The sequence below is a fragment of the Lissotriton helveticus genome, chromosome 5_1 (assembly GCF_964261635.1).
Source record: "Lissotriton helveticus chromosome 5_1, aLisHel1.1, whole genome shotgun sequence".
Lineage (NCBI taxonomy): Eukaryota > Metazoa > Chordata > Amphibia > Caudata > Salamandridae > Lissotriton > Lissotriton helveticus.
The window spans coordinates 145,673,597-145,697,269 of NC_136065.1; the positions used below are offsets into that span (position 1 = coordinate 145,673,597).

At 43.5% G+C, this 23,673-nt stretch overlaps 1 protein-coding gene across 2 annotated transcripts in view; it reads left to right on the forward strand.

Moving 5' to 3' along the window:
* The window catches only part of EGFL7 (EGF like domain multiple 7), a 62,669-nt gene that overhangs the window by 35,854 nt on the left and 3,142 nt on the right, over positions 1–23,673 (forward strand). For both annotated transcript variants that reach the window (XM_078641923.1, XM_078641924.1), the window contains 6 exons: positions 1,143–1,268; positions 3,205–3,317; positions 6,777–6,872; positions 7,524–7,697; positions 15,953–16,023; positions 18,439–18,601. In XM_078641923.1, the coding sequence (XP_078498049.1) occupies positions 1,143–1,268; positions 3,205–3,317; positions 6,777–6,872; positions 7,524–7,697; positions 15,953–16,023; positions 18,439–18,601 (743 nt within the window). The remainder of the gene's footprint in view (positions 1–1,142; positions 1,269–3,204; positions 3,318–6,776; positions 6,873–7,523; positions 7,698–15,952; positions 16,024–18,438; positions 18,602–23,673) is intronic.

A 23,673-nucleotide genomic window follows, 5' to 3' on the forward strand; every position in this document is an offset into this window, starting at 1 on the left:
TGGCAGTACAGGCAAGGATCCTGCAAAAAGTACTTATTAGCATCAATACAAAATCCGACTTGCTCTGCTCATAATGTGGACTGTATAAAAAGTTTACAGGTGTTTCTAACTCTGGGTGGTTGTTTCTGGCATTTCCTTTCAGGGGCTCAGAAGCTAATGTGATCCCAACCATTTCGGGTTACAGTAATAGCTGCATGGTTTGGCTTGACTATGCCATGTTCGACACGTGGCCTCCACTCTCCAGCCGGCCAATGGGACACAGGACTCTGAGTTTGATCTCCCTTAGTGACCTGCCAAGATTTCAAAGCCAGCATAGAGCATGGGCGCTTGATGCTGTGACGCTTTATCACTCATGCTAGCTTACTATGTATGTCCTAGTGTGGTCCTAGAGACACAACACAAATAGGGGCTCCCAGTCCCACGCTTTTAACCCCTTCGCAGTGGGGGTAATTCCCCCGCTGTGCTGGGGGAGTGATGGCGCGCACAGCGCCCCGGTGCTCGTGACGAGCTCAGCTCGTCACGCAGCACGGTGGCCGTGTGCTCATGACGAGCTGAGCTCGTCACGGCCACACCCGTTTCTGTAGAACGCTCGCACAGTGGGGGAATTAGCCCCGCGTGTGAGCGTTGCGGCCGTTATGACGAGCTCAGCTCACCATGCCTCCTGACGAGCAGAGCTCGTCATGAGCACCCATGTGGTTAACAACTCATCAACCTGGCTAGGCTAACGGCAATGGTACTCTCTTCAAAATACCGCGCACCTCAGCGGAACAGAAAGGGTGCACACACATCCATACACACAACGCACTGCACAGATCCAGCACTATCTCTTATAGGGCACCCCTATGCAAGAAATGCAACCAAATACAATGCCTACAGGGCGCGTCGACTCCGGTCAACGAGAATCCCAGACCCATGAAATGCGCACAGCATTCGAAAACGCTTTGGGGACATTCAAATGGGATAATATTCTTTACAAATATATGTAATATAAGATATATATGCCTTACAAATGTCACTCATATATGGCTAGAAAATGAAGAAGGATGCATGGATGATAATCTGTGCTGAGAAGGCTGTTTTTAGGGTGCTGGTCACCCTATACTTTTTTTTGACAAAGATGTTTTGTTTCTGATTGGTTTCAGCCGTGGGGTGTGCTTGGCAAACACACTCAGTGCCCCAAAACTCTCCTACACCGAGTCTTACGTGCAGCCGGTCTACCAACCCTATCTAAAGGCATGTGAGGGCCACCGAATCTGCAGTTCATACAGGTAAGACACTGTTTATATAATTATCTATAATGATATGTTTTTTCTTCTTTATAAAAATAAACTCCTCTTACAAATCGATTGAAAATCCGATAGTAAAATTCGCATCTTTGAGGTCTGTGTTTCTAGTTGCTCCAAATGTTCACTTTCTTTTCCCCCAGTGTAATTTCTGGTTACATCTGACAGCTGATCTGACCATTTACTTCCGTCTTTTAAGAGGGGAGATGGAAGACTAGAGGTGTGCTTCTCTGCACAAACATTGTAAAGACGTTATCCTTTCTTGATGGAGCTCCACAGTTCTTGTACTGGGGTCTTATCCAACTGTTGTCCACCCACCTCAGAGTTTGCAAGATACCGGGATGTAGCTAGAAGCCACGCGTTGAGCGTCTAAGGCAATCTTCCCTAACAGTGAATTACTATCAGAATTTGCATAAAAAGCATCTACAGTAGCTCTATTTCTCACATTGCTTTCTTGCTCTGAAGTCTAACTTTTATTGTCTTTACCCTGGTTTACTCTATAGACAAATAAAACCGGTCAAACGCCTGTGCCATTCTTTTTTTCTGGCCTTTAACAACAGGTTTAACTATTGGGTAAGGTATGTACTGTTCATTACGCCCCGAATGTGCTTAGGACCTCAACACATCACTTATGAGCAACAAGTGCCTCAACAGATGTCCTCTGCTCATGAACTGTTTCCTCTGCTTGACTACAGCCCATTGAAGACATAAGATTATAAAGGGACATCCCGCAAGCCCCTGGGTGGTGGCGGGAATTGCAGTAATTCCTGGAGATGGACCTTACCTAGAAGAGGCTGTTCATCCCCCGACACCCTCCATCGACAGTAGCTGTACAGAAAGAATGCGAGGGCCATGTTGGCCTTCAGGTTAAGGCCCAGAGAAGAGTAACCATCGGACTTCTAGATGATATTCGACTGTTGAGTTGAGCTAAAACGATAAGCTATGAATGTAGCTTTTCGATGATAATATACATACTCTGATATTGCAGTACCAACTCTCTCTTCGTTCTTCTCGTAAGCAGTGCCCGTCCCACACCATTTCAGTCTCTTTGCGGGTGACAGTGAACCATTAGTATCAGGCACCTTCTGCAGAACCTTTACAAGGTTGACTGTCAGCCGTTGTGTTCACCCCGGACTTTACCCTCGCGTGTCCACCCAAGGGGCAGTCACCCTATGGTCACTCGTGATTATTTCATTGGTAATTTCAGCATGGGTTTTTGATTATGGTTTACATGGTGTGATACTGATCACAAGTTCTAGAAGTCTATTCCATTAACCCATACTTTCTGCACACTTTCCACACAGGGCAATCGGTTGCCTCCTGCTATGGGCGAGTGGAAAGCAAAGAATGCATTGTATTGATTCTTCCCTGCCCATGATCACACCCCTTAGAGACCTCCCGAGCCATTTCCGTATTCTTGACCCAGACCCTTTGGTCAGCGCAAGTGGTTCTAAAGTGCTAAACTATGATACCAAGTAACAAAAGCATGTATGGCTACCTGTAGTGGTACTCCTGGAATACTACATGTAAAACTCCTACATGCCTTTGTAAACCTATCCCAAACCACCTAAAATAGGAATGAAATGGGAATATTTACGGAAGTGTCATATACAATTAGTACAAATAGAAAGGGATGTACCCTCTTTGCACTTTTACTATTAGGATGTTAGCCTTTTCAACGACTGATCCTCAAAGGCGGGTTTGAGTGCATGAAGTAATACCCCTGTAGTGCTACTTTACGTACTCGTTAGTGCCTTTGTGAATGAGCCTCTAAATCTCTTGGTGCAGTCTTGGAAATTATGCACTTACCAACATAATTTCAGTCCCTTTGCTGGCTGCATCCATTGGAACTATCAGCAGGGAATGTGGATTCATAGCCGTGTTCACATTTTCAGCATCTCTCTCTTGTCGTCTCTTCCAGAACCGCATACAAGGTTGCCTATCGGCAAGGGTTGAGGACGGTGTCTGCGCCGATCTACTCCTGCTGCCCCGGATGGAAGCGCGTGAGCTCTCAGACGTACTCCTGCAGCAAAGGTAAGCTTTCTCCCTATTCAGGAAAGACTTTAACGCTCATCGCAATATGACAAGTTGGTTTTTTTGTTAGCTTATTGAGTCAAGTAGAATATTGTATCCCAAAGTGTATGGTAATATCAATTTTTTTAAACATATTTTTTGTACATGTTTAGCATGCATTGAAGTGTGTTTATTGATTGTAAAGAAGCATAAACATTATGGAATTTACATTGTGATGGTATGATAGGACCAAGAAACAATGTATATTTTTGGCCCTTCGCTGTCCAATACGTAAGGTCAAAAAAATATATATTTGGCCTGGAACTATGCACCAATTGGACAATTGTCCATCTGCCCAATGCATGCTCCTTGGGAGCAATAAATATCTTCAGTCAGAGGAAAGGAAAATCATGGAAGTCTGGATTCTAGAAACGAAATAAAGCTGGAGATTTTAGGTGAATGTCAGTGAAACACCAGATGTTGGTGATTTAAGCCTCTTTTTTACCAGCGTGGCTAGGATTTTGAGTTATTTACCTCAATACACTCAGTTAAGAAAGTAACTTACTGATGATCAAATAAAATTATGACAGTATATAAACTACACATTTAAAACGTTATTTAAAAAGTGAAAAAATTATTTCTGTCATATTATGGAAAATGACAATTAAAATAAAAACATTGTGATCGTGTGGTATGAAATCAGTGACTCTAAAATATTAACCTTCAACAATATCAACACCAAAACATCGAATAGCATATGTTATTATGTAAGCATATGCGGAGTTAGAAAAGTAGATCTACCGTCAATGACCTATGTTTACCTTGATGAATTGCTGCAGATCATTGTTTGGAAATACAGTGCATATTCATTTTCACAGACCTTTGACCGCCTTGGACCACTGCGAGTCCTCTGCAGACAGTAATCACTGCAAGAGTGTGTGACATGAATGCAACTTCTTGCCGGCGTTGGTGGACCACATGTGGTACACCAACACAGGTAGGGCCAGAGGGACGTGCGTATAGTGTCCCTGGAACCACCAAGTACGACATGTCTGCACAAGAAGGAATATTATGCAATGGCTCAGAACTCAGCCTATTGATGCGAAGAAATATTTAGTGACTAGATGTATTTGAGCGCTTAATGAAGGTTGAGCCGTCTTCTGCTAATAGCCCATTCCTCGCACACATGAGTAACATGATGGTAGGAGTAGACACGCTGGACCGTTCTCGTGCCCATTTCAAGTCTTCGCACCGCCACCACTTTTTATTCTTCAGTTTGGGCTTTGCTTTTACACCATTCCCCCCGGTGTCTCTCCCAGGACCTTTGGATAGTTACTGAGCTCGCCCCGCTGCTCTTATGGGCGGCAGGTCCATATACTACCTAAAGAGAGCCTTTTAATGCTACTCCTGAGCCTCCCTCACCCCTTATCATCTTCCCAGCATCCTTAGAGGATGTCAGAAGCGCTCACTTGGCACCCTCCTGGTAGTCATCATCTGTACTCTGTACTGTCTTCATCCTTCTGAGGTGTGACCTTTCCAGGCCTAAAGAGCCAGCACGAGGCGGCAGCAATGGCGTCAGCGGTGCAAGCACATGACTTCCTGTTGTCATCTGAATTGGTTCTTTTTCAGTCCACATTGAAGCTCTATATAGGACCAATTGGAAATCTACTCCAGAAGGGTTTTTCTCTGCACTTTGTGTAGATTTCTTACTTTTGTAGGTTTCTCAAAGAATACGACAAAGAATTCTGGAAACTTAGGTTCACATGATTGTAATGTAATGTATGTAATGTATGTATACTTGTAAAGCGCACTGTTACCTCGTTACGTGGCGTCCTGGCGCTGTATACCGCTGGGGAACCCGTCCTGGCTTTCCCTGTGAGAGGGCACCCCAAGGTGAAGCCAGGCATCCCCGGCGTTGCTGGGGCCGTTGTGGAGATTAAGCAAGCTATTGCCCAGAGTTGCAGAGTGGGACCCATGGTTAGCGTAGGCACCTAAGCGAGAATTATCGAGTCCGCGGACATTGACACCAGACCCTGCCGCGTCGGGGATTGAACCCTGGTCCCGGGCCGACCTCTGCTTCAGGGTCTGCCGCTTCTAACCAGTGAGCCACACTTCTCCCTGAGTTTGATGATGTTCACTGCACATTTCTGCATTCTACACCAGGGATCCTGTGTATTTTACAGGCAGCTTGTATCTCCTGATTTGCAGTCAAGGCCTCTGTAGAAGATATGAGTTTTCCCTCGAAAATCAATCAGGTGTGTCGCTAGACTTTACAAAAAAGGGAATATTTAAGGACCTACTGGGAATACTCAAGAACCCGCTCATAAAGAGAAAATGTTGCTGTTGGAAGGAAAAATGCTAGGAAGGAACAGGAGCATATCCCAAGTGACAAAGAGGAAACCAAACAGTGATCTACAAATGCCAGATCCGAGAAGGTGTACATCTCAGCACCAAAGGAGCCCATGTCAGGAAAAGGAATCCTTTCCTGAGCATCGCAGCAAAGCAGAGCTTTGATATTTTATTTAGTTTCTGCAGCGGGAGGGCAGCAGGAGAGTTTCGCTTCAGTCTCTTTATCTCTATAGCAACCACGCCCTCTGCGGAATATCATTTTTCTATTTCTGACTCTTCCTTGCTCCTATGAAACTGCTCTTTAAATGTATTTTGTATTATTTTTTATGAAGTTTTACACAGAGAAACACATATTCATGGCAACCTTAGTTCACTTGTTTCAATAACAAACAGCATATAGAAAAAGAGTAAAAGGAGGATGTTATAATCCAGCCATACAGGAGGACTGGGTCGCTCCACCCTAAGTAGGGCAGGGAACGCAACCTTGGCCTGATGGTCCTGAGACTGGCGAGCCATCGTTTAAAGAGTTTGATTGGGCTACCAGGGACTCCTCTTACATATACCAAACTCTTCACCCAACTCTCATCAGAGATGGGGGAGCAGCAAGACTGGCGGGGTGGGCGCAACACCACTGACTTGCGGCATCACCAAACTCTAAATGGGATTTATGACGTTACAACGCATACATTTACATTGCGGTACATTTCATTGCGGTTTTTACAACGCAGGTTGTTGCAACGACTTGTGTTGGAGGGCACTGGACTTAGGAGTAGTATAATTTACTATTCCAACTCCATTCTACATACAGTAGGGAAGGTGTTGAATAGTAAATTATACTATTCCTTGTCCTAGAGCGCCATCCAGAGCAAGTCGTTGTAATGACTTGCGTTGTGAAAACCGGGACGTAATAGCATCGCGATGTAATCCCCGCGTTGTAAATGACGTTTCCCCTCTAAATGACTCCCTGAGACATTGCTATTGTTGTGGGCTGAATGGTAATCACACTCCCTTGACCTCTCCTGTTAGCACCCACTGCTTTGCTATTTCTGCGCACATTCACTGAAATATTACATTTCATCATATTAGTGTGCCCCTTTTTTGTAATGTAAATGTTATTCCTTTATTTTTCAGGGATATGCGGGTTACCGTGCCAGCATGGAGGTGTGTGCGCTGGTGCCAACAGATGCGGCTGCCCGCTTGGCTGGGGTGGAAAATACTGCCATACAGGTATGAACCTTAGGGCTCACTCCAGCTGCAGGGGTTGGCTTCTCCTTCCTGAATTCTCTTCTTTGTGTCCTTACCAGGATATATTGGCCGCACAGGAGGGAGCGCACCTCCCTGGCCAGGAGTGTACAAATGGCCCTGGCCCACCCTTGTGTCAACATGGAATTCTAAAATATTCTTTTCCAATTTTATTTGACTTCTTAGGAAATATGGTCAGAACAACCCTTCAACTCTCAGATCATTAATTTCTAAGTAATTCCATCAATCATGTTTGAATAACCGCCCCTCCCCCACCAGTGCATAGTCCCATCATTGACAGCATTTAGAAGTATTTTCCAAGGATCAGCTTAAAGGCCAGTTTTTAAGCTCATGAGTTACAGAGAAGGCAGAGACTTTTCTCACCTGGGACCACCTCTGTTTAAGTATATCGTGTGCCTGCAACTACTTAAATACCATCTCATGCCCAGGATACACCCCTTTAGCTTTTTCTGCAGGGCAGGATTGCACCTCCTTCTGTGGTCCACCAGATGTGCAGCACGGGGTGCATGACTCACTCCTCCTTTCACCCCCTCACATTGCCCTGGATTGCTTCTGGATGCAGCCACTTCACATCGCAGTGCAAGGTCCAACGCCATGCTGGTTCTTCCATTTCAGATATTGATGAATGCAATAGCGAGAGCCACGGATGTTCCCAAGACTGCGTCAACACAGCTGGAAGTTACCGATGCAGTTGTCGTAATGGCTACGCGCTCACTGTGGATGGCAAGATGTGTCACATTGTGGATAAGGTGCCTCAGAGCTCCATGGCTCCAGCAATGAACATTTCAGGTAAGGGCAATGGTCAGGAAAATCATTTCCCCTAAATGCCAGTGTTACTTTTTATGCATCTCCTGCATAGCAGGAGTGCAGCCCAGACTCTTTTATGCATCTCCTGCATAGCAGGGGTGCAGCCCAGACTCTTTTATGCATCTCCTGCATAGCAGGGGTGTAGCCAGACTCTTTTATGCATCTCCTGCATAGCAGGGGTGTATCCCAGACGCTCAGTTATGGGGCACAGATGCTAGATTCTGAATATATCCTCCGCTTGAGGGAATGTATGCACTTACTCGTCTGGGAATGTTCTGGTGGTTGCTGACCACATTTCCCGAGGGCTGATTGTATGTGTTTCTATGTTTATATTTCATTCCGCATTGAGGAGTTTATGTAATCACTGAAACTGAGAGGAGCCTGTCCTGCCAAAGATGTGGATATATAAGACTTTAGGCTGAAAGATTCACAGCCTGGCCCTGCTCAGCATCCTTAGAGCCTTCTACGGGAGGGTGAGCGAGTACCAGGTACGACATGGCACCCCCAAAAAGGCGGCATGACTACTCAGGCTGGGCTTACTTTCTAGTGTACCAGGAACTCTCAAGGGAGTAAGGAGTTCTCACTTCAGTGGCATGGGGCTGCACCCAAAGCATCTGAGCCAACAAAGTACGAAATGCACATCCTTACACACAACATTAAATTCGATAAAAAAAAACACAAACTGACAGTCATTACAGCTTTTCATCAAAAGTTAGAAAGTGGACAGGCTGATAATTCATTGGAATGGCCATGATCACCTTGCTCCAGATTTGAGTGCGAGCTATTTTAAATAAAATGACTGTAATGGTATTATATTAGGAAGTCGATGCTTGCTTTCAGTTGTGCTTGTTTTGGCAGGAACGTCCTTTAACACTGCGGTTGACCAGAAAGTGGCTCACTGTTATATTGTTTTCAAGCCAGTTCATAGCATGTATTCTAATGACCAGCAGGTTCTAATGACCAGCAGGAGGGACTTCAAAAACCTCAGATCAAGAGGACTGGAAATGTTGGTGGCCGTCCATTATTACTTTTGGTACGCGCTGTGACACATCAAACTCGTACCGTGAGTAATAATGCGCTGCTGCTAGCCCAAGCAGCCAATTCAAGCCAGCATTCAAGACGAAGGCCGAAAGTTCCCAACGAATGCTGCAACATCACCTGAAGGAGGCTCTGCAAACTGCTGCAAAACTCGCAAACGGATGATAGCGAGAAAGCACAACCATGGCAATTTATGACTGCAACCAGCCAACAGCGGATCTACAGCATGGCCTGAGAAGTGTCTCAAATAAACTGCTTGTAGAGTGGCACATCTTGTTGGTTAAGCACTTGTCTCACAGTTTCCGGGAAGCGGGCGAGAAATGTTTTTTGTACTTTAGGATATTATGTTGGGTACAGATCACAGGTGGTTGGGCCAACTATGGCAAAGAGGGTACATTTAGGAAGGAACTGTGTACCCCTCTATTCCCTCCTTACATCATCAAAATTATTACTACTCTGATAACAAAGTTTGAAGTCCGGCTGAGTCGAGCCTATCTCACTGGCCCTCTTAACCACCTTCTCAAATTTATATTGACATTTTTAATATGTTTTCACCACAGAGGCATGTAACACTCCTAATCACTACTGCCTTCAGAGACCTATTCAGCGCTATGTATTTACTCGCCAATTTAAAAAAAATAGATAATAGGCAAATTATAGTCTTTGTTATCAGTGTTTCACCGCCCTAGTTGCATGGAGATTGTACAAAAATATGACTTAGACTTTAGCTTTAAAATTATAAATGTGTTGGAATTTCATGGCTGATTTCTTGATTTTGTTTGAGCATCTTCATTGGGATCGGCTTTTGGGATCTCAATGGGATTGTGCTGATGTGAGAATTAGCACTCAGATGGGTATTCATGTTGGAAACTGATGCACCTATATTTTACATTTGTAAGTGGAGCATATTGTTTCCACTGCGGTGGGAAATATCCATTGAAATGTAACACTGACTTTTTTTAGTTGTTTGCATCTCAGTAGCCCATAAAAGTCTGCCACAGCTTAGGGCAACCATCGAGAATGTTCTATATTGAGACCAATTCTGATTTGACAGGCAGCAATTCAGATTGGTTGAAGTAGCACGTACTTTAACTCATTTTAAGTAGTGTCTTTCGACTAGTAAGAACTTGTGGTGGTGTAAAGTTCCTTCAGAATTGAAGCCAGGGCAGCCTAACCCTCTTTACCTACTTATCAGTTTAAGAAGGGAAGGTTGCTATAATATTATATTACTCCCTTAGTAAGATATTGGATTAGGGATTTATTCCTGTATCTTTGTGGAATACATTTGTTGTGTTCTGCTGGTAGAATGTGTAATCTTGAATATGCTAATGACACATCTACCTCCCGCTCATTCTACCCTAGCTTTGACAGTGAACATAACTGTATTAAATAGTTGCTGACAGTCTACATAGTCCCAGCCTCATCACCACATTTTAGCGACTCACCGGTTCACAGATGAGTGAGCCACTCTGTAGATTTGTTGAGAAGTATTTATTGGCTTCAACGATGTATTGTAAGAAGTATTGTACCTCGAAAGGTGTGGCAATCTGTCCATAATAAGTCGTTGGTCGTGCCCAAAATTCAAAACGCTAGATGGGGTGGCAGACCTTTTTAGTGTGCCACATCACAACTGTGAAATATGCTGTCCTGCCATATTGCTGGACTTGAAGATCCCCATTTGTTCAGAAGGCATGTAAAAACACGACTATTTTCTGCAGATTAAGTTTAGGGTTTCCTTTCTTTTTCTAAACTCTTTTTCTCCTTTACCTTGGTTTCCGTCCTGTGCTTATTTTGGGGATTTTTAGCTCCTTGACACATTTGGGTATTGTGTGCTTTGTACTATGTAAATCATTTCAATTTAGAGCAGTAAATCAATGAGGATTTTAAAGAAAGCTGAAATATCTCAGTTTAAAATTCTATAAAAACATTGTTTATTTCCTTCAGAAAATTGGGGGTCTTCAAATTATACTTTCACCAAGTAAGGTGACAGATTTTTGTGTTGCAAAATCTGTTCTGGGCGAATTTTTTTAATGTATCAATTCCATGTTGTTGGTGAAGTCTTGCACATTTCGAACATCACTGGTTCTAAGCAAATAAAAGAAAATTTAATATTACGAACAAGTCTGTATCCTAACTTGGAGTTTTCAGGTATTCGACAAGACACATGCAGCAAACAGAAAGAACAAATGTGACGTTTGGTGGAACAAGGTGACTTCTAAACGTTTGTCATATTTATCCACAAATAAAATAGTTGAAACCCATGTGAACATAATTGATTTTGATTTCAACCACTGTCGTGTAATCAATGATAATGCATTATATTTATCCAACAATAGAGGGCACTCAAATGTGTATTTTTTGTTTCGTTTTTTCCCCCCCATGGAGAAACTCTTTCCCTGCGTTCTGACAACGTCTAAACAATTAGGGTTAGTGAGATACCACCCATCCAAGCAAGAACACAATATGAGTAATTATCATTTCATGTTAAGTATGGCAACATTTGCATAACCATCCAGCCCAATCATAAAAGAGCAAAAGCAACTCCTGACACGCGTTTCACTCAAATTAGAGCGGTTATCTTTATTAGTTGCAAACATTCTTTCTAAACGGCCAGTGCTTTATTTTGCGTCCCTTTCTTACATTGGCTGCATTTTATTATGTACATCAGTGGTTCTTAATCATCTGACTTTGGAGGACTCCCGCTTAATCACTATTGGAGTCTGGGGACCCACACTGAGTCGTTACTGAAAGCCAGGGACTGCGACTTAAACAATTTCAATGATTTGAAACTCCACAAGATCAAAATGTTAATTTTAATGTGAATTTATTATTAATATGAATTCAAAATACATTAAAAATTACTATTACCTGCCGCCCAAGTAATTCTTATAGCTTTGTAGGGCTGAAATAGTCCAAACTGTCACACTTGTAGGACGGTGGTGTTAGTAAGTGTACTGTTACTAACATTGGCAGCATGGTAGTGGCAATGTGTGGTGCAAGCTGCAGTGGCATCCTGATGCGAGCCCTGGCCCTTATTTTTTTTATTTTATTTTTTTAATTAAGCACTGTTTGCAATCTTCTCCCTCCATGCCCCATCACTCCAAAAATTAAAATTCCATCCTCCTTCCATCATCAGCCATGAGAAACGTAATGTCTGCCAGTGAAGATGTGTTCTGGCTCGATTACAAATCACACCACTTACCGCCTTCCCTGATTCCAAGACAGATCTTGCCCACATTACACTGCAGAGCAGTCAGGCCTCGTGCACATTTCTGTGGGCACATCTGATGCCACTTTGCACTCACAGAAGCAGCAGCCAGACACCACTGCACGGGTGCTTGCCAGAAACCACCATGAACTCTTTTGACAGAAGATCTTGGCCGCAATAGCCCAAGGGATTTGAGACCACCTGCCCACCCTGCCTGCAACAACCAGACTGTAGCGCCAGCTAGGCTCAGGATCACTGGCAGAGATAAGAATTTACTGCAGCACACATGGTGTTAAGAGTGTGCTTGTTGGTCTCTGATTTTTTGTTTGTTTTAACAACGTGCAATATTAACTTGATCTGAATAGTTTTTATTAAAGAAAATATATTATATTCAAAACAGAGGACAGCATGCTACATCACAAAATCTTACGATAGTGCAGGTGTCTAAAACATCCAGGTAAAAATGACCAGGCTACAGGTTAGCTTTGCTTTCTGAGCATTCTAGGTCTGCTCCTGCTGACATGCAAGGACTAGTTTCCCATCTTCTGGTCTTTGTATTACTATGCGACATGTCTCTAATGAATTAATACAACTGACATCAAAACACCACCTGTTCTAATGACAAGGGTTGTGATGTGCCGTGATTCAGCCACTTCAACTAAGCAAGCACTGGATGCGGTATAGTGGCTAAATTGCCACCTGGGGATCTGGATTATGTGTCCAGTTTCGGTACACCAAAACCGTATGATTCTGGGCAATTTACTTAATATATATGTGCTTAAAACATGTGAAATGTAATACATTTGTACCTATGTTATGTAAATGAAATCTGTAAACACCACACTTAAAGTACACAACCTTGTATCGTTTCCCACCTTCAGTAATGTACAGCGCTTTATATCTAGCAAAAGACGGTCGGGTTATATAAATACAGCATATAATAAAGGTTGTTCCACTGAAGCCTTTCAGGGGTCATAATTTATATCAGGGGTGTCTTTCGTGTGCCAAGAAAGTCTTTGATCTCTTCAGGATAATCACTGAATATGTTAATTATTTTCCATAGATAAATATTTTATGTAGGTGTGTCTTGCCTCAATATCCTAGAAATTCAGCACGGATCTGTCTCCTCATGGACCCCCGTTGGACACACCTGACTTATAGAAACTAACGTACACTAAAGGTGTGACCAGAGTTGGTTCGTGGTGTCTGAAGCCAGGCTAGGTGTAATCAGAGGCTATACATGAGATTGGCATTTAAAATACTTTTGGCATTCTTACCTCATTGACATCCTGACAATCCGTGATGGCGCTGGCCCTCATGGTTTAACATAGCATGCACCATCAAGGCCACCAGTGGGACAAGTTTGCAACCATTATCACCGCGCTGGAGGGTCCAACCAAACAACTGTGAGAAGTTTGTAAACTCCTTGATGTCTCCTAGGAATTCAACATTTGATTGCATTTGCAAAGACGTGTTCTTTTGACGGTGGCAGTCTCTTTTCACCCCCTTGTAAGGAAGTAGTTGTATTTCCCTATGCCCCTTTTCAGTCTCAACCACCCTGAAGGTATGTTTGTCCCCGTATTAATAAAATATCCCTCCTCACTTAAAAATGTACAGAATCAAAAACACAAAAACGACTTAAAAATGGTATGTATGACCTTTTCATCATATTGTCCATTCTTCTAAAAACTGGAACACCCTGTATCTTAGATGTGAAACCAAACAGAGCAAGTCTGTCCTCTTCCACCTCCTTGCAGTTCTATGAGCGTTTTATGCATTGAGGAGATCACTTGCTCTGCAGACACATTAAAGTCTATTGTGGCTGACCACCTATAACCATTGGCTAGAATTAAAGACTATAATCTTCAGAGCTGTGGTCTGCAGTGGAGTCCCTGCCCTCGGAAGCTCACTTGAGCTCCTTTCTGATGTAACGAGTCATCTTATGGGAGCTTCGAGATCCATCAAAGCTGGAACCTAGGATTCCGGTAGAGGTTAAAAAAAAATGTCACTAGATTTAACTTTACGCAGAGCACAATCATTATCATTGCCATTACCTTGTAGCCAAGATCTGTGCTTGGGAGACATCTTAGTCAATAGGAATAAAACATGTTTCTGAATCTTTGTAATACGATGAAAGAAAAACCAGCCATTTGTGTTTGAAACCCTCCTTCTATACATTCTAAACCTTGAACTGGAGTTATCTTGGATTTATTTTTAGTTTCACTGGATGGAGTTGTGGTTGACCCTGATGCGAGAGTAGTACCTAATCATCCAGATATGAGAGTAATCGTATCTCCCAGTTGTGTGATAAGGTGACCAGAGAGGCCAGTACCTGTGTGAAACCCTTTGCATTGATGTGGGGTTGCAGGGGAGAACCCAAAACAGGAATTGGTGATCCTGAATGAAAATCAGAGAAACTTTTTTGATCCTCGCTGCAAATCAGGGCCACATGATCCTGCCTCCTGTAGGATCAAAATGACCATAAGCTCCTCTGACTGATCCATGGTATTATTATCTGGAAACAGGCCATTTTTAAAAGGACATAGTATTGGGTTTTTTCTTTAGCAAGTGAATGGAATACATGCCTTGACCGTGTTTCTTTTACATGCATTGGTACCACTGCATTCTTCTATAAAGACTCTGCCTGTATTGCTTTCTTTGGAATGTGAGTATGGATAAAGCCTGCATTGGAGAAATAGAGGAGAAGTCTATAGTGGAGTTCTGCATAATAGTCAGCACCAATAGATCTGAAACATCCTTTCCCCAGGATTTTGCAATGCATTTGATACAGCATCCCACTCCTGCCTCCAGATCCACTTCCATAGTCGCCAGGAATGGTGCAGCGCTTGATTTACAGACCGCTTTCTTAATGTGTAACATTCGGAAGAATGATTAGACAGAAACAGCTTGATTCTTTTGACAAACATTATCCCTTAAACAGTAAGGCACCCCTTAAGGCCTCGGTGATGATCTCATTAAGCTAATTCTTGAAAAGTTTATACCTGAGAAAATACATGTTAATAGTCAATTATATTCTCTTGTAAATCTCTCAGTCCAATTTGACGATGTCCTAGAATGGATTCCCCTTCTACCAGAGTTAAGGACAGGCTTAGTTTGAAAGGAACCTGGCATGATGTTACATATTTATTAGTAACTCAGAAGAGTTCTCTCCCTCTTGCATAGGACCTCCAAACAGTCAAAGCTTTTTGCTAACAATTGGGCAGTGTACTCGGCATAAGTTCACACCCATAAAGCAAGATTAATGCTGGCAAATGTCTTCTTCAGTGCTGACTTCATCTCCTTATCCACTCTTTCAGAAAGAGGGCACTCTTCTGAGTTAACTAATGCTTTCCCTGCTAAAGCTGCAAGAATTAAGTCTGTCTTTAATGCATAGGTTAGAACTGTTTTAAACTCTCCAGCATATATAATGTTGGCATAACTTTTGGAATAGACCTATGTTCCAAATGTTTCTGTTCCCTCAGAACAGGGTACAGGTTACTGCATCACACATGACGGCAATCCCATTAGCCTCAATACAATTACCAGGGACTATAATGCACTTGCAATAAGGCGGATAGGATATCCGGCATGTTGGTGACAGAGTAACCTGTCCAACAAACGCGCACTTTGCTCTTATTGCTGCCATTATATGATTCCAAGCCCGGCACAGGATAAGGTAAACTTTCCATTTTGTTCTCTCTCAGATTGAATCAGTGCCATACATTGGGCTTATTACTATAAGAAAAATAATACAATAAACAAGAAAAGCAGACACAAACATACCGTGGACTTTTGTAACCGCCAGGAATGTCTGACTGGAGGTAAACAAAACAGGGTTTCCTGCAGGGGAGGTACCTAACTATTCTCATCCTGAGCCTCATTAGTTTACATTTTTCTTTTAAAACTGTAACGTGGGATTTTCCTATCGAAATATGTGCCCTTTCTTTTGCTACTTCGGAATTATTATTATTAATGTTGGTTCTTATTTTAGCTTCTGAAACATCTGACGACGCCAAGAACGAGATGCAGGAACTAAAAACTCGCATGGAAGCACTGGAGCAGGTGAGCACCCGTCTGTACTACATATTATATGTATTAAAGGTTTGACAATGCAAACGATGTATATATGTTTCAGACTAGCTCCATCATCACTCTGTGCATAATTAAGTGACTGGGGCACTGAGCGGGAAATGGATGCACAAGGCATAACTAGAGGTGTGCAAAGTTTACATGTTTTGAAGTTCCCAATCAGGTTTTTGTTGCGTTTACTGAAGTTTGCAAGGGCTCATGATTTAAGTTCGCCTTCACCTATGCAAAACTATTCTGTTTATTTTGAACGGATTTTCACTGCAGTGCATGGCAATTTTCACGGTAATCATACTTAGCCAAGATGGAAATGTTGCATATTTACCTTCAGTAGTTCTTTTCTACACACAGGGGCAGGCATATACAAGCAGAATTTTCCATTTTGCGACATAGTTACAAAAGTCTTCATTTTTAAGCTAATATGGGAAGAAAGTGCTTTTCTGGCTTAAAATCTCAAACTGAATAACGCACAGTTTGATTGAGAATACAATTCATTGTCTGCCTGTATAGAGCTACTCAAAAGTAACATGAAGGCACTTTGGAGTACGGATTTGAGCCCACCACTTTCAAAGTTCAGCAGCCGCCAATATACCCCATAGCATTTGCTTAATTAGAAGTTCTATAAAGAACCAAAACATGTCGCCTTGCACCCCTTCAGAGAACTTAGTGCTGAAATGTCAAACCGTTTATTCAGTCCAAGAATCTATAAGAAAGGGATGAAGATTCCGAAGGAACATAGATCCACGCACATTGGTATAGAAAGACCTTGGAATGGGAGAGATTCGAGGAGAAAACTATCAAAGATATTGGGTATTGGAAAGATCTTAATGGTGACCATTGCCCTGCTCTTGGTTTACAAGGATGTCCCATACAGGTGTACCACCCCATATACAGCATTAGCCAGAGGCTGCCAGAATCCGGCGTGAACTTCAAGCCAACAGTCCCATTCCTGACAGGCTTTAGAAACACAAAATTAGGCATGTAGGGCCACATGTATGAACACATTTTCCCATAGACACATGGGTAAAACCCTTAGAGACATCTGGCCCGTAGTGCTTTATGAAGCCAAGTTACTATTGTAAAAACAATATTGCATCATATCAAACATGCTTTTGTTCTCTCGGATTGCTCGGACTACATTATTCCTGTAAGGCAGGACTGCTTTATAAGTTATTGACACCCAAGGGGAAAAAAACGCACTTCGTCCTTCACCCTCCATTTGCATCACTATGAGTTACTGCAAAATCATGTGCTGTTTACTGAATGATTTGGTGCACGAGCTTCATCAATTTGTGGGAGCAGATACTACATAGATTTGGCTCTATAGCCATGACACCATAGACTCAAGCCAGACTTTACCCAAATGCTCACTGGATAATTGAATTTAAGAGTATGGTTTCAAGAAGTCACGTGGAGCAGCCCAGATAGCTGTCCTGCAGGACAGGGACAGCATTTAAAAAGCCACACAGTGGGGTTACCAGAGGAGGAGTTGATCCCTTTGGCAGTATAGCAGTGGGATATGCAAGAGGCATCAGAACATGTGACCGTATCCAAGGGGAGTGTCATACTTGGACATTTCCACCACAGGTAACAACAGTGTGGTTGATGTAGACTATTAGCTCTTTTCTTCGATTTAGATTGTGGTTTATTTTTATTTAGTCTTGAATGAGGCTATGGGGAAAACAATCTCCTTGCTATTGCGGGTTTCGGCTGGATGTATATTTTGTGAAAAAAAACAAGTACTGCTCAAAGCAAAAATAAGCTTACTTTAAGCTCTTTCCTGGCATAAGTAATAGTTGCTATAAAAAAAGCCTATCTTCCAAATTCAAATCAAGTGAAAAATATAAAATCGAAAAAAGTCCTGGGTTACAGGATTGTGATTTAACTGTGAATGTGCTTGCAGCTGCCCCGTCTAGGAGCACAGCCCAAAATACTTTGTAATAAAGATAAGGTCCAAACCAAACACGCCCAGACACACACTGCACGAACTTCCATAAGGTTAGAATCCCACAAATGCCATCCATGACTCCGAACCTGCAGTCCAGTGTCACCCATGTCTGGCTGCGTGGCACATCTGGACACAATGCTGGTTGATTTCCCACAAATGAAGGTTGTTTAGGTTCTTCCATCGCTGCTTTGAATGCATGTCAAGCGTCACAAGGAATCTGCATCTTGTTCCTCTACAAACACTAATGTAAGATTCACAGCAACCGAACGTGCGTTTGATTACGTTCCGATGAAGACGAGCACCATGAGGCCGGCCTGTAACACAAAACAAAGGGTAGTTCAGATTCCGATGGGTGGCTCATATTACACGTGCCCACGTTTCTGCTACGTCAGCCCGTCTTTTGGGGACGAAATGTGACAATACCATTTCATCTCTCTGTCCAGAAAATGCAGTTGCTGCTGGCTCCACTCAACACCTTATTTCCATCAACTTCGGATGACGCAAAGCCGGATCCAATGCGAATCCTGTCTCACTCCTTCCAACAGCTGGACAGGATTGACTCTCTGAGTGAGCAGATCTCTTTCCTGGAAGAAAGGCTTGAAACATGTAAGTGCAAATCTGTATAATGAGTTAACTGATGTAATAGATATCTAGTCCTAGTTAAAAAACACCTACATATTTTTTGTGCATGACTGCTTACAGATGTGCACTGTAGCGCGTACAGCGGCCGCCATGTTGGGTGTATGCTGGCCAATGAGCATTTTGCTTTGCATTCAGCAACTATGCGTTTACCACTCTAGCCCTCAGACAATCATTGTCGGAGCTATTTACTACTGCAAGTAGCACCATGCAGTTATTCTGCACCTTACATTGATCATTAGTTGCGTGGAGACGTACTGGCTACAGTGCACTTATATAAGCCACTCAGTCATGCACAGTACAGAATTTTTTATTGTGAGTTACAATCAAACCAGTATTGTTAATTACATTGTTTTGTGTAGTTGTCACAACTGACTACTATTTACTGTATGTGCTGCTAATGCTTACTATTTTAACTGATTTACCAAGTATACCACTAGTACTTATTTGGTTCATGCATTGACCCGTGAGATAGGCTACGGTCGAAACATGTCAGGAGAAGCCACTGACAATAAACAGTTCTTGCAGGAGTGTCTGAGCGTATCCTTTGTACAGGGAGGGATGTATATATGTATGTGTGTGAGTGTGTTTGTGAATGTATATGCATCCTACTCAACTGCAGATCGGCCCAGAGACACTCCTCCGACATCGCTGATCTCGTCTCAGCTAGGGATCTGGACCTAGCCATTCTAACAGAAACTTGGCTCACTGAAGCCTCTACCCCGATTATGGACATACTAGTCCCCCCCCAACTATCACATCATTAGGCTAGACAGGTCTTCAGACAAGACGGGCGGGGGAATTGCATGCATTTTTAGGAGCAACCTCTCCGTTACTAAAGTCACCTCCCCCTCCCTCTCCTCCTGTGAACTCCTCTGCCTCGACATCACCAGCGAGGGCAAACAAGTTTGTGCTTTACATCTCATTTATCACCCGCCTGGTGACAATCTCATATTCACCCAACAACTCATGGACATGATCACTTCCAATGCCGGTCGGCAGACCACCCAAGTCTACCTGGGTGACTTCAATATCCACTGGAACGATCAGAAAGACACAGTGGTGAATAGTCTCAAAACTTTCCTTAATGCGCTTGACCGTACCCAAATATGCGATAGACCAACACACGACAAAGGCTCGATACTTGATCTCATCATTGCCAAAGAGAACGCTACACAACTGGAGACGATCCTACCCTGCGACTGGTCAGATCACCACATTATCACCTTCTTTATCAATGAAAAAGTTAAACCTAACCCGGCTCAACCAATCAAATCCAAAATATGGAAAAGGGACATGAAGAATCTCAACCCCTCCACTCTGCCTCCCCACATCGGCAATCTCCTCCTTCCCCCTTCAGGTGCCTCGGATGTCCAATCACTGACTGACCACTACCTTGAATCTATGAATACATTAGTCAATGAAGTCGCCCCACTGCAACTGAAGAGAGTCTCCACCAAAACTTCGAACCCCTGGTATGACGACAGACTCAATGACGACAGGCGTTCGATGCGAATGGCAGAGCGCACCTGGAGATCGGACCCTTCAGCACTGCACCTCAAAAGGCTTAAAAACAAGAGAAATGCCTACTTCAGGAAAATAAAGCGCACAAAGTTGGACTTCTTCAGCCGCCAGTTGGACCAAGCAAAAAACAGGCCAAGAAAACTGTTCGAACTAATCAAGACCCAAACAAAGGCACAACCCTTACAATCAAATAGCACAACAAGCGACACCCCACACTGTGAAGACTTCTCTGCTTACTTTAAGCTAAAGACTGACAACATAAGAAATGACCTCATCATGGATGTAAGCCGATTCCCCAACCACACCAGAATGGCTAACACTCAACCTAAAAACATGGCATCTTGGCTGTACTTCGATACCTACTCGGAAGAAACAATACACAAACTGCTCTGCACCTTGAAGCCCTCTAATCACCTCACAGACCCTCTACCTGCAAATGCTGTAAAAGACTTCATCCCCTTGCTCCTCCCTCTCTGGACCAAAATCATCAACTGCTCCCTGCAACAAGGCCTCATTCCAGACTCCCTCAAGGTGGGGCAAGTCACGCCTATACTCAAGAAACCTACAGCTGATCCGTCTGACCTAAACAATTACCGGCCCATCACCAATATCCCCACCCTGGCCAAACTGCTGGAGAAATGTGTCCAACTCCAACTAACTAGACACATTGACCAATTTGACCTCCTCAACTCTCATCAATCAGGCTTCCGAGCGAAACATAGCACGGAAACAGCTATGACACACATAATTGATGACGCCCTCCAAATTCTTGATCGCAATGAGTCCTGCCTCCTCATCCTTCTTGACCTCTCGTCAGCATTTGACACGGTCAAACATGAGAACTTGCTGGAGCTGCTAAGCGCTAGAATGGGTCTATCGGGAACTGTTCTCAAATGGTTTTCGTCCTTCCTTCACAACCGGTCTCAGAAGTTCAAGATCGGCAATGTGTTATCTTCACCTGTGCCTGCAGATCTAGGTGTTCCACAAGGATCCTCCCTCTCCCCCACATTGTTCAACCTCGTCATGGAACCGCTGGCCACCTTGCTCCAAGCTTCCAATGTCCAATTCCATATGTACGCCGACGACACACAACTGTACCTAAAGCTTCAATCTCCGGAAGATATCAAACATCTGAATTCCACGCTTATCAACACTCAATCTTGGCTAGCCGATAATCACCTCAAACTAAATGCTCTGAAAACGGAGTTCCTTCTCATCTCACCCCCGGTGAAAATTTCCACTACCCAAACATGGCTCAACAACTTAACAGCATTCAATGTCCAACCCACCATCGTGGACTCAGCAAAATCCCTAGGCATCACACTAGACGCCAAGCTCAACATGCAGCAGCACGTCAGCAAAGCCACAAAAGCAGCTAATTTCCAAATCAACACACTGAGGAAAATTAAACCCTTCCTCCCTGCTGAAGACTTCCAAACTGCTGTACAAGCGTTAGTCATCCCTCGAATAGACTACGGAATTGTGGCCCTCAGCGGACTCCCGCTATCCACAACAGCACCCTTAAGAGCCTCCCTGAACGCTGCCGCAAGACTCATTACTGGCTCAAGAAAACATTCGCATATTTCCCCAGACTTAAAGTCCCTAAAATGGCTGCCTTTTGAAGCCAGAATACAACTAAAAATTGCAGTTATGACACACGCGGCCGTGCACCACAATGCACCCAACTACCTCGCTCAAAAGTTGTCTATATCAGGAGGTTCAAGATCCAATAGAAGCTCAAAGAATCTACTCCTGAAACCCCGTAGATTCCGGAAAGAGAAAACGTACAAGCGCTCCTTCTCAGGAATGGCACCCAGGATCTGGAATGCGCTCCCTCCTGAAACCAGGCGTATCTCCTCCACTGCACTCTTCATGAAAGAGGTGAAAACCATCCTTCTGGCCAAGATCTCCTGAACTTTATAGGTGCTGGATCAGAGACTCTGCATTGCCTTGTGTCAATGCTCACCTTGTCCTTTGGCACTATACCTCTACTTGATGGAGACACTACTACGCTACTTTCTTACTACCGACCAATATATGATACACGCTGGGTCACTGATTCACCCTCCCGATGCCCCCACTCAGTGCTCTCTCTATACTAAAACACTGGTATAAGCCTTCCACACACCCAAGGTGTACCTGAACACCTCTGTAGTGGGACCAATGACTTGTGCCGTCTTATATTACTTGTTTACCGTACTGTATATTGATATGTTTTATGTATGTTATTATTTTCCTTTCATGTTAGTGACTACTACATTGCTCCCATTACCTCTGTTCATTCCTACTGCCCCTACCCTGTCATTGTGAAGCGCTCTGATATCTGTAAGGATCTTGTTCGCGCTATATAAAACTTTTAATAACTAAATAAATAAATAAATATATATATATATATATACATAGATATAGAGAGGTTTAACTTACCTTATTTATACTTACCTGCATGGTGAAGGCATATGAATGGTAAAGGCATGCGTTGTAAAAACGTGGTAAAGGCATGCATTGTAAAAACGTGGTAAAGGCATGCTTTATAAAGTTGTACACCCACACAGTGTTCTTTCACCAAACCTCCATCTAAAATAATTAACACTCTCAACTTCTTCCCACTATTAACAAGCATTTGCAATGGAATAGGTCTCGCATTTACAGGAGTTTGAGCTTTTAGTATTGTAAATGACAATAAAAAAAGAAAAAAACAAAGGTGATGATGGACGGAGCGTTGACAATACAAACACTCACCCCCAGTCAACTGATCTGGGTTTAATCCATCACTGTTCTTTAGCTCACTCCGCCACCCCAGTTCAGACATGGCCATATGCAAATCAGTCTGACCCTGTGCCTCATGGGAACAGTCCAGCTCGAACTGCCAAGCCATGTCTTCCCTGGACCGGAATCAAGCTTCCCAGGACCGGTTTCTGGCATTACAGCCGTCTTCAGCCGGGCTTGCTTGACTCCAGTGGCAAAGTGAGCAAGGGACTCACGTCTGAGCATACCCTGCCAACTAAGGGCGAACAAAGAAAAACCAAAGGTGGTGATGGACGGAGCGTTGACAATACAAACACTCACCCCCAGTCAACTAATCTGGGTTTAATCCGGAATCAAGCTTCCCGTCCAGGGAAGACATGGCTTGGCAGTTCGGGCTGGACTGTTCCCATGAGGCACAGGGTCAGACTGATTTGCATATGGCCATGTCTGAACTGGGGTGGCGGAGTTAGCTAAAGAACGGTGATGGATTAAACCCAGATCAGTTGACTGGGGGTGAGTGTTTGTATTGTCAACGCTCCGTTCATCACCACCTTTGGTTTTTCTTTGTTCGCCCTAAGTTGGCAGGGTATGCTCAGACGTGAGTCCCTTGCTCACTTTGCCCCTGGAGTCAAGCAAGCCCGGCTGAAGACGGCTGTAATGCCAGAAACCGGTCCTGGGAAGCTTAATTCCGGTCCAGGGAAGACATGGCTTGGCAGTTCGGGCTGGACTGTTCCGATGAGGCACAGGGTCAGACTGATTTGCATATGGCC